Source organism: Coregonus lavaretus, assembly GCF_964263955.1.
Source record: "Coregonus lavaretus genome assembly, contig: HAP1_SCAFFOLD_240, whole genome shotgun sequence".
Lineage (NCBI taxonomy): Eukaryota > Metazoa > Chordata > Actinopteri > Salmoniformes > Salmonidae > Coregonus > Coregonus lavaretus.
The window spans coordinates 370,383-386,171 of NW_028164405.1; the positions used below are offsets into that span (position 1 = coordinate 370,383).

General features: G+C 45.7%; 2 protein-coding genes across 2 annotated transcripts in view; both read right to left on the reverse strand.

Annotated features, from left to right (window-relative positions):
* Positions 1 to 731: 731 nt before the first annotated feature.
* Positions 732 to 9,685, reverse strand: smx5. Its single transcript, XM_084192049.1, has 5 exons — positions 9,633 to 9,685; positions 9,137 to 9,204; positions 5,946 to 5,976; positions 5,797 to 5,856; positions 732 to 1,442 (listed from the first exon to the last, which is right to left on the reverse strand). The coding sequence occupies exons 1-5, from the start codon at positions 9,633 to 9,635 to the stop codon at positions 1,317 to 1,319; spliced, it is 288 nt and encodes a 95-aa protein (XP_084048175.1). The 5' UTR covers positions 9,636 to 9,685; the 3' UTR covers positions 732 to 1,316.
* A 408-nt stretch (positions 9,686 to 10,093) lies between these two features.
* Positions 10,094 to 15,789, reverse strand: part of inpp5d (inositol polyphosphate-5-phosphatase D) — a 35,779-nt gene continuing 30,083 nt past the window's right edge. Inside the window, exons 19-27 of the mRNA XM_084192050.1 lie at positions 15,693 to 15,782; positions 15,399 to 15,509; positions 13,647 to 13,726; positions 13,435 to 13,522; positions 12,370 to 12,516; positions 12,213 to 12,279; positions 11,873 to 12,115; positions 10,978 to 11,441; positions 10,094 to 10,543 (exon numbers count right to left, since the gene is read on the reverse strand). Coding sequence (XP_084048176.1) covers positions 10,494 to 10,543; positions 10,978 to 11,441; positions 11,873 to 12,115; positions 12,213 to 12,279; positions 12,370 to 12,516; positions 13,435 to 13,522; positions 13,647 to 13,726; positions 15,399 to 15,509; positions 15,693 to 15,782 — 1,340 coding nt within the window. The 3' untranslated portion in view covers positions 10,094 to 10,493. The remainder of the gene's footprint in view (positions 10,544 to 10,977; positions 11,442 to 11,872; positions 12,116 to 12,212; positions 12,280 to 12,369; positions 12,517 to 13,434; positions 13,523 to 13,646; positions 13,727 to 15,398; positions 15,510 to 15,692; positions 15,783 to 15,789) is intronic.

Genomic DNA, 15,789 nt, shown 5'->3' on the forward strand with positions numbered 1-15,789 from the left:
ATTATGAAAGACAAACGTTGTAATTTTGATTTCCGAAACGTGAGTGTAAGAGGTGTCAAATGTTTTATCTATCAACAATGACACCGGGGGTCTGACAACTTGGATGGAAGATTACCGGGGCCAATAGCGGACTAAAACTGTGTGGTCCTCTGTAGCTCAATTGATAGAGCATTGATCCCCGGGGACCACCCATACGTAAAAATTTATGCACACATGACTGTAAGTCGCTTTGGATATAAGCGTCTGCTAAATGGCATATTATTATTATTATATTGCCACTCCTATTTGCCATATTTTCAATCTACGCATACAAAAAAAGTGTGTGCCCTCAGGCCTGGAGGAAAGCAAAAGTATTAATTATTATTAATTATTTAATTCCGCTACCTAAGAATAGTAAAGCCCCCTTTACTGGCTCAAATAGTCGACCAATCAGCCTGTTACCGACCCTTAGTAAACTATTGGAAAAAATGGTGTTTGACCAGATACAATGCTATTTTCTATTTTCCACCATAATTTGCAAATAAATTCATTAAAAATCCTACAATGTGATTTTCTGGATTTTTTTCTTCTCAATTTGTCTGTCATAGTTGACGTGTACCTATGATGAAAATTACAGGCCTCTCTCATCTTTTTAAGTGGGAGAACTTGCACAATTGGTGGCTGACTAAATACTTTTTTCCCCCACTGTAGCCGTACTGTATACAAACATTCAAATGATTGGACAATAAGAAAAGGATTGAAACAAGGTTTATGTACACCACATCAAAAAGCTGATCTAAATAACATCGAGTCATACAAGCTCAAAACTGGTTTTACAAAGAAAAAGGGCAGAGAATATTCTCAATCTGAGCTGAAGAACAGTAAAAATAGCCTTCATTCATGATGGGCACATTCAGAAGGAGAATATATACACATTTTTGCACAACGTTTCTCAAAAAAATATAAGAAGATAACACGTGCGGAATCTGGATCAGTCAAACACAGAGAGTGGTGCTGTATTGAATAGAGAAATGGAAGTGCTGGAAGCTCGCCCAAATGTTTACAAAAACCAAAACAGAAGGGTATCAAGTGCTGTGAGACCTCGGTTGGCATTTGAGGTAGGTGACACTAAGCACTGCAACAAAGGCTAGACATTAAGGAATGCATTTCAGGGGCAACAGTTATACTATGCAAACACAGATTAAATTATTTTGATACCCGCAAATATTTAGAAACTTTTTGATACCCGAATGATTGTTACACCCAACTAAACATATTTGTTAATGTTCCAATACCTCCCTCCCTCCCTCCCACCCGTGATGTCACGTGTTAAAGCATCACTGCTTCTGTTGCAGAGCCTCCTTTCGCGCAGCATCCTGTAGCAGCTGAGTGTCAACCTCATCTGCAGGAAGCTGGACGTATCGCACCACGGAGCCTCGAATGAAACAGTTCTTCACTGATAACTGTCGACACAAGGTAACAGAACAGGTAGCATTAGGAAAAACAACGGGCTGAATTTATCACTTTAGAGAACAAAAACAGGAAAACACCCCCTATTGATTTATTTCACAGCATTCTGAAGATCCTGAGACGGGGTTGTGAAGGAAGGCATTGGCCTTCTGAGACGGGGTGGTGAAGGAAGGCATTGGCCTTCTGAGACGGGGTTGTGAAGGAAGGCATTGGCCTTCTGAGACGGGGTTGTGAAGGAAGGCATTGGCCTTCTGAGACGGGGTTGTGAAGGAAGGCATTGGCCTTCTGAGACGGGGTTGTGAAGGAAGGCATTGGCCTTCTGAGACGGGGTTGTGAAGGAAGGCATTGGCCTTCTGAGACGGGGTGGTGAAGGAAGGCATTGGCCTTCTGAGACGGGGTTGTGAAGGAAGGCATTGGCCTTCTGAGACGGGGTTGTGAAGGAAGGCATTGGCCTTCTGAGACGGGGTGGTGAAGGAAGGCATTGGCCTTCTGAGACGGGGTGGTGAAGGAAGGCATTGGCCTTCTGAGACGGGGTGGTGAAGGAAGGCATTGGCCTTCTGAGACGGGGTTGGTGAAGGAAGGCATTGGCCTTCTGAGACGGGGTTGTGAAGGAAGGCATTGGCCTTCTGAGACGGGGTTGTGAAGGAAGGCATTGGCCTTCTGAGACGGGGTTGTGAAGGAAGGCATTGGCCTTCTGAGACGGGGTTGTGAAGGAAGGCATTGGCCTTCTGAGACGGGGTTGTGAAGGAAGGCATTGGCCTTCTGAGACGGGGTTGTGAAGGAAGGCATTGGCCTTCTGAGACGGGGTTGTGAAGGAAGGCATTGGCCTTCTGAGACGGGGTTGTGAAGGAAGGCATTGGCCTTCTGAGACGGGGTGGTGAAGGAAGGCATTGGCCTTCTGAGACGGGGTGGTGAAGGAAGGCATTGGCCTTCTGAGACGGGGTTGTGAAGGAAGGCATTGGCCTTCTGAGACGGGGTTGTGAAGGAAGGCATTGGCCTTCTGAGACGGTGTGGTGAAGGAAGGCATTGGCCTTCTGAGACGGTGTGGTGAAGGAAGGCATTGGCCTTCTGAGACGGGGTTGTGAAGGAAGGCATTGGCCTTCTGAGACGGTGTGGTGAAGGAAGGCATTGGCCTTCTGAGACGGGGTTGGTGAAGGAAGGCATTGGCCTTCTGAGACGGTGTGGTGAAGGAAGGCATTGGCCTTCTGAGACGGTGTGGTGAAGGAAGGCATTGGCCTTCTGAGACGGGGTTGTGAAGGAAGGCATTGGCCTTCTGAGACGGGGTTGTGAAGGAAGGAATTGGCCTTCTGAGACGGGGTTGTGAAGGAAGGCATTGGCCTTCTGAGACGGGGTTGTGAAGGAAGGCATTGGCCTTCTGAGACGGGGTTGTGAAGGAAGGCATTGGCCTTCTGAGACGGGGTTGTGAAGGAAGGCATTGGCCTTCTGAGACGGGGTGGTGAAGGAAGGCATTGGCCTTCTGAGACGGGGTTGTGAAGGAAGGCATTGGCCTTCTGAGACGGGGTTGTGAAGGAAGGCATTGGCCTTCTGAGACGGGGTTGTGAAGGAAGGCATTGGCCTTCTGAGACGGGGTTGTGAAGGAAGGCATTGGCCTTCTGAGACGGGGTTGTGAAGGAAGGCATTGGCCTTCTGAGACGGGGTTGTGAAGGAAGGCATTGGCCTTCTGAGACGGGGTGGTGAAGGAAGGCATTGGCCTTCTGAGACGGGGTGGTGAAGGAAGGCATTGGCCTTCTGAGACGGGGTTGTGAAGGAAGGCATTGGCCTTCTGAGACGGGGTGGTGAAGGAAGGCATTGGCCTTCTGAGACGGTGTGGTGAAGGAAGGCATTGGCCTTCTGAGACGGGGTTGTGAAGGAAGGCATTGGCCTTCTGAGACGGGGTGGTGAAGGAAGGCATTGGCCTTCTGAGACGGTGTGGTGAAGGAAGGCATTGGCCTTCTGAGACGGGGTTGTGAAGGAAGGCATTGGCCTTCTGAGACGGTGTGGTGAAGGAAGGCATTGGCCTTCTGAGACGGGGTTGGTGAAGGAAGGCATTGGCCTTCTGAGACGGTGTGGTGAAGGAAGGCATTGGCCTTCTGAGACGGTGTGGTGAAGGAAGGCATTGGCCTTCTGAGACGGGGTTGTGAAGGAAGGCATTGGCCTTCTGAGACGGTGTGGTGAAGGAAGGCATTGGCCTTCTGAGACGGGGTGGTGAAGGAAGGCATTGGCCTTCTGAGACGGGGTTGTGAAGGAAGGCATTGGCCTTCTGAGACGGGGTTGTGAAGGAAGGCATTGGCCTTCTGAGACGGGGTTGTGAAGGAAGGCATTGGCCTTCTGAGACGGGGTGGTGAAGGAAGGCATTGGCCTTCTGAGACGGGGTTGTGAAGGAAGGCATTGGCCTTCTGAGACGGGGTTGTGAAGGAAGGCATTGGCCTTCTGAGACGGGGTTGTGAAGGAAGGCATTGGCCTTCTGAGACGGGGTTGTGAAGGAAGGCATTGGCCTTCTGAGACGGGGTTGTGAAGGAAGGCATTGGCCTTCTGAGACGGGGTGGTGAAGGAAGGCATTGGCCTTCTGAGACGGGGTTGTGAAGGAAGGCATTGGCCTTCTGAGACGGGGTTGTGAAGGAAGGCATTGGCCTTCTGAGACGGGGTTGTGAAGGAAGGAATTGGTTTCCCCAGACACAGATTAAGTGTAGTACTGGACTGACCCAGTCTGTAGTCTGAGTCTGTAAAACCCACATTTCAAGCAGACCACCATAGTCCCTGTGCCCAAGAATGCGAAGGTAACCTTCCATAAATGACTACCGCCCCGTAGCAAAATTGATTAAATTAAAAATGTTCCTCATCAATCTACACACAATACCCCATAATGACAAAGCAAAAACAGGCTAAATTTTTTTGCTAATTTAAAAAAAATTGAAAATACCAAGTCAGAGCAAAAACCAAGCCATGAAGTCGAAGGAATTGTCCGTAGAGCTCAGAGACAGGATTGTGTCGAGGCACAGATCTGGGGAAGGGTACCAAAAAATGTCTGCAGCATTGAAGGTCCCCAAGAACACAGTGGCCTCCATCATTCTTAAAATGGAAGTTCGGAACCACCAAGACTCTTCCTAGAGCTGGCCGTCCGGCCAAACTGAGCAATCGGGGGAGAAGGGCCTTGGTCAGGGAGGTGACCAAGAACCTGATGGTTCCTCTGTGGAGATGGGAGAACCTTCCAGAAGGACAATCTCTGCAGCACTCCACCAATCAGGCCTTTATGGTAGAGTGGCCAGACGGAAGCCACTCTTCAGTGAAAGGCACATGACAGCCCGCTTGGAGTTTCCCAAAAGGCACCTACAGGACTCTCAGACCGTGAGAAACAAGATTCTCTGGTCTGATGAACAAGATTGAACTATTTGGACTGAATGCCAAGCGTCACGTCTGGAGGAAACCTGGCACCATCCCTACGGTGAAGCATGGTGGTGGCAGCATCATGCTGTGGGGACGTTTTTCAACGGCAGGGACTGGGAGACTAGTTAGGATCGAGGGAAAGATGAGCGGAGCAAAGTACAGAGAGATCCTTGATGAAAACCTGCTCCAGAGCGCTCAGGACCTCAGACTGGGGAGAAGTTCACCTTCCAACAGGACAACGACCCTAAGCACACAGCCAAGACAACACAGGAGTGGCTTCGGGACAAGTCTCTGAATGTCCTTTAGTGGCCCAGCCAGAGCCTGGACTTGAACCTGATCAAACATCTCTGGAGAGACCTGAAAAAAGCTGTGCAGCGACGCTCCCCATCCAACCTGACAGAGCTTGGGAGGATCTGCAGAGAAGAATGGGAGAAACTCCCCAAATACAGGTGTGTCAAGCTTGTAGCGTCATACCCAAGAAGACTCGAGGCTGTAATGGCTGCCAAAGGTGCTTCAACAAAGTACTGAGTGAAGGTCTGAATATTTATGTAAATGTATTTCCGTTTTTATTTTTGAATACATTTGCAAAAAATCTAAAAACCTGTTTTTGCTTTGTCATTATGGGGTCCCCTGTAGCTCAGTTGGTAGAGCATGGCGCTTGCAACGCCAGGGTTGTGGGTTCGATTCCCACGGGGGGCCAGTATGAAAAATGTATGCACTCACTAACTGTAAGTCGCTCTGGATAAGAGCGTCTGCTAAATGACTAAAATGTAAAATGTATGTGTGTAGATTGATAAAGAAAAAACAAAATTTTATCAATTTTAGAATAAGGCTGTAACGTAACAAAATGTGGAAAAAGTCAAGGGGTCTGAATACTTTCCGAATGCACTGTAAATAGGGCTAAATACAGTATGTCTGGGAAACCAGCTCTAGATTGGCCGATGTATGGACAGCACAACTCACCATATGTGGATACTTCTCTGGATCAGTGACGCTGATGTCTGTCAGTTTAATGTTCAGGTACTGTAAGACAAGAGCAAGCACAACAACTTAAGAGCCCATTTTTAAAAAACGGACGAACGCTAACGGTTTGGGTCGTCTTCTACTCTTACCTGATCAACAGAGTGAAGTGTCCCACAGATGCTGAAAAAAAAAAAAAATAGACAAAATATGTGTAACTTGCAAAAAATCAACATCTGTCATCTCAAGCTTTCAATTGTTTTGGTTTGCAGTGCAGGGTGCTTCGGGGACTCGATGACAGACGGGAAAGAGACGAGGACATCCACCCGCCACCTAGATCAAAACGTTGAGCTGCTGCCCTTCTGTATGAACAGAAGCTGGGCGAACTTCATTCCAAAAGGTAACCAGGCTATTTTTTGTTTTGTCGACATTTTGGGAAGTTTACCGAAAAATTTTCTGTTTCCATCAAGCCTGTCATTACATTCTCTATCCGACTTTACGCCTAAATATTGTTTCTGTGCGACCTGGAATTGTAATTTAGGAGCGCCTAGAAAAATGAAAGATTCGAGCTTTAAATACCTTTCATTGTGCTCCTAAATGTCTTTGCCTGCGCCTATTTCTTCTCATTAGGAGCACACGTGCTCCTAAAGCCATGTGACATGGGCTGACAGGGTGTGTGTGTGCTCACTTTCAAGTGTTTTTTTTTTTTTTTGTATTGCATGTATTATTGCGTATTGATTGTGTATTTTGTATGCTTATCTTACAAAATGAATTTCCATGAAAATTGTACAGGCTGTTGTCTGCCCTAGCAGACAAAACTGCTTTACCCAAAGACTGTTACCCTCCTTTACAAAAACAACCCTCAGATGAAGGAAAGTGTACAAGTTAGCCAGCAGATCCGACACCTCCCGCTTGCTTCCAGCTGCACCGCAGGGTGGGACACCGCAGAGCAGGCGTGACGATAATTTAAGCAAACTGCCTGTCCGACCCTGTAGTGCAGCTGTAAGCAAGCGGGAGGTGTCGGATCTGCCGGCTATGTACAAGGGGGTCTCCGTTTTGTTGTAGTGTTAGACCAGCTATTTCCAGAGAAACAGCCATAAACCCCACCTATTTCTACGATTTATCTTCTTAAAAATGTGATTTTAAACTTAAAAACACACTGCTAATCTTAAATTAAAAACTTTTGTATAGCCAATTTTGACTGTGGCAACTAGTGGAAACCACTAGGGGCCAGGGTTCAGGTCTGGAAGCACGGTTTTGACTGCTCCTACAGTCTTGCTTTCGGTACCGCAGTTTAACTGACGTCCAGCCCAGAAAGACCATTTCCATAGATGGCCCCCATAGGGAAGTCCGATTAGAAAATTACTAAGACACATTAGTCATCACCTTTGTGCACAAAACATCACTCACAGCCGATGATATGAACCTATATACTGCCATGCTTTTGGAATGACGTGTGAACCGGTATCTGGGCAAAGGAGACGATGAATATGACGAGATCTCCTTTCTGCCCAGAAAGCTACCGTTCTCCAGCTCTGTTTGCTACTCACCAAATATGCCCTGACTGCAACGATCGTCATTTACTGCCTTTATGACCAGTATGTACTTCCACAAAATGTCAAAATACATTTTTACAACCAACTGAAAAATGTTCAATGTATTGTTTTGTACCGGAAGAGGCACCGGAGGTGGTCGTAGAAATGTTTTGGAAATACATAACGAGCGTAACAGCATTAAGACGATAGATACAGGCAGGGCAGGCGTATTTTCACTTGACGCTCGCAGAGCTGGTGAACGGTAGCTTTCAGGGAAGAAAGGAGAGTGTCATATTCGTCTCTTTTACTGGTTCAGATTACGTCGTTGCTGCCCGCGATTCTCCCTGTGCACACTTGAGTGTTAGTGCTGCATGTGAAGTTGGGCCTCGTAAACCAGATGCAACCCGGATATTGAGTACCACAGTATGAGTCAATTAATCCCATAAAACCTAGCGGTCAAACAGTGAAATGGTTCCAATCGTTTTTCCACCATTCATTTTTCCCCATAGGGGATTTTAGAAACACTTAAAATAACGTCTGTGTTTCGTGTAGGCTTACCCTGGAGTGACGTTTTGATAACAGTGTAAATCTCTCTCGGACAAGGTGACTTTTAATATATTTGCCTGTATTTACCCACTCCCATAATGAAATGCTAATTAGCTGCTAATGTGGCTATCCTAAAGAACTACAAATGTCATGATCTGGACGAGACAGCAAATCGAGGCAAAGATAAGAATCTCTGGAGTAACTACCTAATATTAGCTAAATGTACATTTACATCATTTAGCAGACGCTAAATGTAGTAATGAATACATTGGCTAAATTTCATTAAATGGACAATTTTGTGAACTGTCTTGTGCAAAGGTGTCTGCTAGAGATGACGTACAGGAGCTTGCAGGGATTTGTAGTTTTGCATGATGGCTACTTTGATGCTAATTAGCATTTTCGAATCTGAGAGTAAATAGAGCCGAATATATTGATAAAAGTCACCTTGTCGGAGAGAGATTTACATGGTTAGCAAAATGTCACGCCAGGGTAAGCCTACACGAAACACAGCCCGTAAGTGTTTTTAAAATGCCCTATGGGAAAAATGACTGCTGGAAAAACGACTGGAACCAGTTCCCTGTTTGACCTCTAGGTTTTATGGGTATTATGACACCTCCACTGTGGGGTACTATAGATGGTCCATGGATCTCTGTATTTGAAAATTAGCTGATTCAGTTGCAAAACGTTTCTTAAACTGAAGCAAACGGAACGAGAAGGGGAGGGACCTACCTGAATTTGTCCAAAAATAAACTCGTTTGCTTCCGTTTGGTTCCTAAGCGGTTTCCGTAATGAATCCACGTCAGTTATTTTATACCTCAATGCATGCACTTAACACCATTTACTCGTTTGCTAAACTCCTCTTATTCTTTTTTGTATCTTCATTAGCACAGTATACATGATCCCAATTTTTGCTCCAAGATGCCAAAAATTAGAAAAACACGAAAAAGTAGATCGTGCTGATTTATTGGTTTATTATTACGGGGCAGGTTTACAACGATGTGCTAAAACATCTAGCTATGAGCTTCCAGATCCTCTCATGACCACCGCGGCTGCAAGAAGCTCTCAGACTTCACCTAGCTACTATTGTAGCCTATATTAATGTTTTTAATTACTACTTGTTTATTTTGCTCAAGAGCTTTAAGATTTTGTCTAATGAAAAGCGCTATAAAAGTTAAATGCATTATTGTTATAAAACATAATATCTGAATTCCGCCACCTTTATGCACTAACGTTAGCTAGCTATGAACGCCAATAATACAAACCTCAAGTCATTTTTGAGCTCCACCACCACGTCCTTCCCCACCAGGGACTTGAAAAAGGAGTAGAAAAGCTGCAATACAGAAGATATATTTAACCTTAGCTAGCTACAGCGTTATGAATAATTGCTAGATCGCTAACATTAGTTAGCTAAGTGACTTAACTAGCTGGCTAGTAGCCTAACATTCCTTGCGCTAGCTAGGAGACCGTAACTTCTGGATTTCCAGGCAACAATTCTTTATAGCTAAGTAACTAGTTACTACCTAACTAACTAAGCTCAAAAGTTTGCTAGTTGATAAACGCAAAATCAACGACATGCTCATTCTTCAGACATGCTAGCACACGCACTGGCCTCAAACCGTTCCTACAACATGTTTGATTTGTATATAGATGCAGTTTTAACTATGTGAGTTGCTGATAACTATCAACACGCTTTGTAACGTTTCAAAAACGAGAGAAAACGATTAAAATACAGCAAACAAAAGCACGAAATATTCTCACCATTTTCAATTTTCAGCGCTGCTGCCTCGTCTCAGGTTGATGACGTCATATGTACCAATTGGTCGATTTTAAAATACGTCATGATTGTGGAAGAAACATTTGTAATGGGCGCTCACATTTTCATTCATAAAATCTTATTTTACGCTATATTTATTTTATTTTTTATTATGTTATGAATTCATGGACAGAGTAGAGTAAGTAGGCTAATTAATATACTTTGTATATCTTCTATGCAGTTGCTAAAAGTTTTCCAATCCAATGACGTTGGCCACTTGCTTCAAAATGTATTCACACTCATGCAATACTGTCAACATACCAGCGGGTGGTAGCATTTAAATATATAAAGGATAGTTGGACACTGGGCTGTTGTAAACTGAATGTAACTGTCTGTAATACAGATAGGAAGGTTCAAAGCAGATGAGAAAAATTAATAGGACAAAAGAAATGGAGAGGCAGGTGAGTCTGATTCCTGTTAGTTTAATAGTATTGATTTGACTGCTCTTTGTCAAACAGCAGATACAAGGAAGAAACGTTCAGATGGTTGCAAGCAAGTCTTCAAAATGATTCCTATACTCTTAAAAGAGTTCTTCTGGTGGTCAGCGTTTGTGCAAAAATGAACAATGATACTTCTTATAGGAGGACTCTACAAATCCACGAGAGGAGACATGAAGACAATTCATAAAATGTCTTATGGAGATCCAGTACTATAGCCTATGGAAAAGGAAAGACTAGTTTGGAGAGTCAGGAAGACGAGCAGTGGAGTGACCGGGCAGGGGTGATAAGCTGGAGTGAGTTGTCATCTGCCACTAGCCCCCATTCAACATCTAATTTCCAACATGGCTTTTCAGCCAAAGCAGACAGTCATTTCACTGAACGGCCCATCTTCGAGGGTTGAGTTGTCTCCTGAAGCGCTGGGGAAAAGGGGAAGAGAAATGTTTTCAATTACAGACAAAGACCATGCTGCTTTTCGTCAGCCTGTTGTGTTGACTATGTACATAGTTTAATGAATGTACAGAACCTCTTCCTCTGTGGTATGCTTAGTTTAAAAACATAACAGAAGCTATACGCAACTTGCCTGATATGTGAACGGAGGCTACTTGCCTGATATTTGAACAGAGGCTACTTGCCTGATATTTGAACAGAGGCTACTTGCCTGATATTTGAACAGAGGCTACTTGCCTGATATTTGAACAGAGGCTACTTGCCTGATATTTGAACAGAGGCTACTTGCCTGATATTTGAACAGAGGCTACTTGCCTGATATTTGAACAGAGGCTACTTGCCTGATATTTGAATAGAGGCTACTTGCCTCTGGACTTGAGTGGGAAAGTTACTGGAGTCTTACCTCCTTTGGGGAGGGGCTGGATGGGCCTTGAAGGTGGGCGGAGTTTGCTGGGCAGCTCCGAGCTGTCTCTGTAGTCTCTAGGCTTAGTGGGCGTGGCGTCCGCCTGGCCTGGGCGGGACTTCATGGGCAGAGGCGGCCTATTGGCCGTTAGTACCATGCCACCTTCGGAGCGCGATGGCTTCACAGGGTTCTTGGTGTAGGACTGGGGGTGGAGGGAGGTGGTGGGGGGTGAACACAGGGGCTTGGTCTCAGAACAGGTGTAAGAGCGGTTACGCGGGGTGGGGACCGGGGGGCGGTCAGGGTCCTGGTCAGAGGGTTTGGGGAAGGAGAAGATGGGGTCTGGAGGGGTCAGGTGGTCCTTGGAGCACTGAGGGTCTGGTGGGTCTTTAGCTCCTCCTCCAGACTTCCCCATGGAGCCGTACAGAGGGTTGTCAAACATCTCCGCTGGCTTCCCGTCCTCACCTCTGGAAGACAGGACAGACAGACAGACAGACATGCGAACACACACACACACACGCAGAAGCAGGTCATTCAGAGTTCAGCTTCACAGACTCACAATGGGGTATCAATCAATCTCTTCACTCTCAGTACATTGTCTACTCTGTGAGAAAATAGCAGTAATATTGTTCAGTTCAGTCCCATTTCAGTTCCACTTCAAGTAGGCCTAAATAATGTCAGTCCCCATATTAGAGGTCAAACCACCTCAACAAATTCCCTTCCACCAATTTACCAAGGGTTGTTCTCCCAGACACAGATTAAGACTAGCCCTCGACTGAAAATATATTTCAAAGGAGTTCAATCTGTGTTCGGGAAACCGGCCTCTAAGAATTTTTAAAACTATAAACTCGTACATATTTTTTTCTCTTAGAGCTAGGCTAGTGCAAGAGAAACGTACACATTATCTGATGCCTTTCCAGTGGGGCTTCGCACAGCGCTGTGGTCGTAGCCAGTCTTTTTGGGAAAGATGTTTCCATGGGTCTGGTCCTTGCCCCCATGCCCAACGACACCACCCCCACCTCCGGAGCCTGATCTGGGCTGCATGCTGTAGCTCCAGCCCCTGTCTGTCACACCTCCAGACTTGTAGCCCACCCCCATGTAACTAGGGTTGGTGATATCAGTAGGATGGGGAAGAGCGAACCTATTGAACAGGAGGAATAACCACATGTCCTCATCTCACAATTTTAACGGAGATCACAAGCTTGTAAAATAGTCATGAGTGAAGAGAGAGTTCTCACTTGTTGTTGTGATCGAGACCTTTTCCTTTTGGGGCACCAGAATCATCCCTTTCCACTTTGATGAAATCTGAAAAAGGAGGAGTGTTTAGCAACAAGAGAATACATTATGTTTGTTGGGACATCAGTGGTGCAGTATGGCATTGGTTCTCAGCCTCACCGTATAACTTCTCGGTCTGTTTGCCCCCAGAGGTGCGTAGCTGGACACCCCCCGTCAGGGTGCCTGTCCGCTCCCCATGGTGCGTCAGCGTCACGTGGAACTCTGTGTAGGAGGACTCTGCCGCTCGCAGAGCCACACAGCCCTCTCCTGTAGGGATGACACCATGTCAGGGAGCAGGAGGAGAAGGAGGAGGAGAGGAGGAGGAGGAGGAGGAGAGAAGAGAACGAGAGAAGAGGAGGAGAGAACAGGAGAGAGGAGGAGGAGAGAAGAGGAGAGAACAGGAGAGAGGAGGAGGAGAGAAGAGGAGAGAAGAGGTGGAGAGAAGAGGAGGAGGAGGAGAGAGGAGGAGAGAAGAGGGGGAGAGGAGAGGAGGAGAGAAGAGGAGGAGAGAAGAGGAGAGAAGAGGTGGAGAGAACAGGAGAGAGGAGGAGGAGAGAAGATGAGAGAAGAGGAGGAGGAGGAGAGAAGAGGAGGAGGGAAGAGGGGGAGAGGAGGAGAGAAGAGGAGGAGGAGAGGAGAGAACAGGAGAGAGGAGGAGGAGAGAAGAGGAGAGAAGAGGTGGAGAGAAGAGGAGGAGGAGGAGAGAGGAGGAGAGAAGAGGGGGAGAGGAGAGGAGGAGAGAAGAGGAGGAGAGAGAAGAGGAGGAGAGAAGAGGAAGAGGAGAGAAGAGGAGGAGAGGAGGAGAGAGAAGAGGAGGAGGAGAGAAGAGAAGGAGAGAAGAGGAGGAGGAGAGAAGAGGAAGAGGAGAGAAGAGGAGGAGAGGAGGAGAGAGAAGAGGAGGAGGAGAGAAGAGGAGGAGGAGGAGAGAAGGGGAGGGGAGGATTAGAAGAAGCTGTCTTTTACTCTTTGACAGCTAGATGATGACAGAACTATACTGAACAAAAATATAAACACAACATGCAACAATTTCAACGATTTTACTGAGTTACAGTTCATATAAGGAAATTAGAGCTAGATGATCATGAGTCATAGACCTAGACTAGTATTTACACCAGCCCAAATGTGGTCTGTGTCATTCTCAAAACAAGTCTATCCAAACAGACCACAGTTGTCCTACTTTCTCACCATAGGATTCGTCACAGTCTGTGGACTTGACACACAGGAGGATGTGTTGATCCAACAGATACTCTGGGTCTGAGATGATGGGGACGAGCTTTAAAAAGACAAGAGGTCAGACACTCAACAACTCTATTGAGTCAAATACGACCATATTGTAAAGACAATTAGCCTAGTATTGTATGTATTGTATTTGAAAGAAGCTTCACTGTCAAACTTACCTCAACTTGGTTTCCAAACCGAACCTTGATGTTCCCATCAGAGTGATCTTGGTTCTCTCCTTCCGAGCTCTTGACGAATTCTGTGGACAGGATGCAGTTAGCCTGGTCCCAGATCTGTTTGTGCGCTATAGCCGATTCCAGTTTGGCATGACAATGACCAATAGGAGATGGCAAGACAAACAGATCTGTGACCAGAGGGGTACATACCGGGTTGGAGGAGTTAGCGAGGTAACTTTGGTCAACTCTGAGTTCAACTCGGGTTAACCGGTCATACGATAGTGGCTCACCTTTTAGCCAGGTAAATGTCTATGGCAACATATCCTTCAGAACTAACCTGCTCCGGGGCAGGTTTACTCAGTGCTGACTCCATTTACCCTGAATGAAATGTCTGAGCTGTGAGTTGAGGACCAATGAAATCAGATTTCCTCCCTCTCACAAAAGATTGAGTCATCATCCCCGTCATTTGAGGAAGACGACTGATTAAATATTTTATTAATGAAATGTTTTGTGTGTAATAAAAATATTAACGTTAAAATACCTATCACATGACACATTTAGTAATGACAGCATTTGCTCTCCAAACTGTACATTCTTCGCACAATTGTATTTAGAAATTTGTGAAAAGGCAAACTGACAGCCGCAACCAACCATAGACATATAATCCATAGACTGGCAGCCATTGCTAGTGTACCTATGAGTTTAACAGTCAAATTGCCAGGGTAAGAGGTTCCAAAACCCTTCTATGGATTATATGTCTATGGCCACAACACAACAAGCTGTTCCACAGATAGGAGTGGGAAAAGGGTGGTTGTGCATTGATAAGCAACACCAAAGACGGCATTAACAATAAGTCATAAAATAAAGACGACACATCTAAGAGCCTATTCCACACCACAGCCTGCTGAATTTGCAAGATAACTTTTCTTTCATTTTGATTTCGGCACAAATTAAAATGTGGCACTGACTTGCCCATGAATTGATGTTTCAGCACTGTCTCAATGAAGAGCTCGGCCACAAGAGTTTCTAAACCCAGAGGCGCAACATCGCGAGACTTCCGCAAACGCTTGCGAAACAGATCAAACAGGCCGGGGTTTGGGGTTTGAGAAGTCAATGAGAGAAGTGAAATATTCTTCCTTAGTTGTTAATTTTCTTGAAATCTAAAAGGCACAACCTAGATTCGAGCCAATGTCTTAAGTGTGGAACTTGTTATGACTCCAACGTCGTGAGCGTGACAAACTGACACGTTGTCATTTTCATCAAAAAATGAGCGCCTTTTATTTTGACGGCCTGCACATGCGCAGTTCGGCGCGAGATGACCGAAAGACCCGATGACGTGTTTCTGTGAATGAGCATAGCTAGCCAACGTCGCCATGACATCGCCTACAAAGTGTGATCAGGGGATTTCTATTGGAGAAGCAGTTTTAGCCTATCTTCATACTGTACTGTCTTTGGTCCGGCGTTCAACTAGTCATGTGCAACAACACGCAGTTATAAGCCTGCTAGAGTTAGCGGCAGACGGACGAGCATTATCCACCATCGTAGTATGGATGAAGCCTGATCTGGAATGTGAAGCTAACTTAAGCTGGCTAGCTTTAGAAAAGCCTGAGTAGATCCAGCTTGCTTCGTAGTATACCACTCAGGCTAGTGTGGAGGCTACAGTTCAGTTGGAGCACTTGATATGTTTTTAGTGTTATCCTATGATCCACTGACCACTGTGGTCACAGATCGAATAAGGAAGTAGCCTATTCTTACTCTCCAAGCAGCTGGAGTGGTATTCGATGAAGAACTTGGTCTTGGACTTTGTCATGAGGGTGGCAACACAGTTCATGAACTTGATCCCACCCTGAGACACACTGTTGGGATCTGGAAAGAAAGATAGAAAGACAATTTGGAAATGCAGTTGTCGGAAAACACTAGAACTTCTTCTTCTGAGGGCAGATCATTTTGTAAAATACTTTTCATTTAATGTCAGTGATGTCAGACACTCATGCATCAGTCACACAGCCAGTATGGTGTAGTTGTCTTAATTGAAGTTAGAAACCGTACCATGCTTGGAGACGAACTGTGATGCCACTCCGACTTCAAACGTGGAGAAAACTGGAGAGTGGTCACTGGTCATGATGTCATTGGTGCACCCTACAAG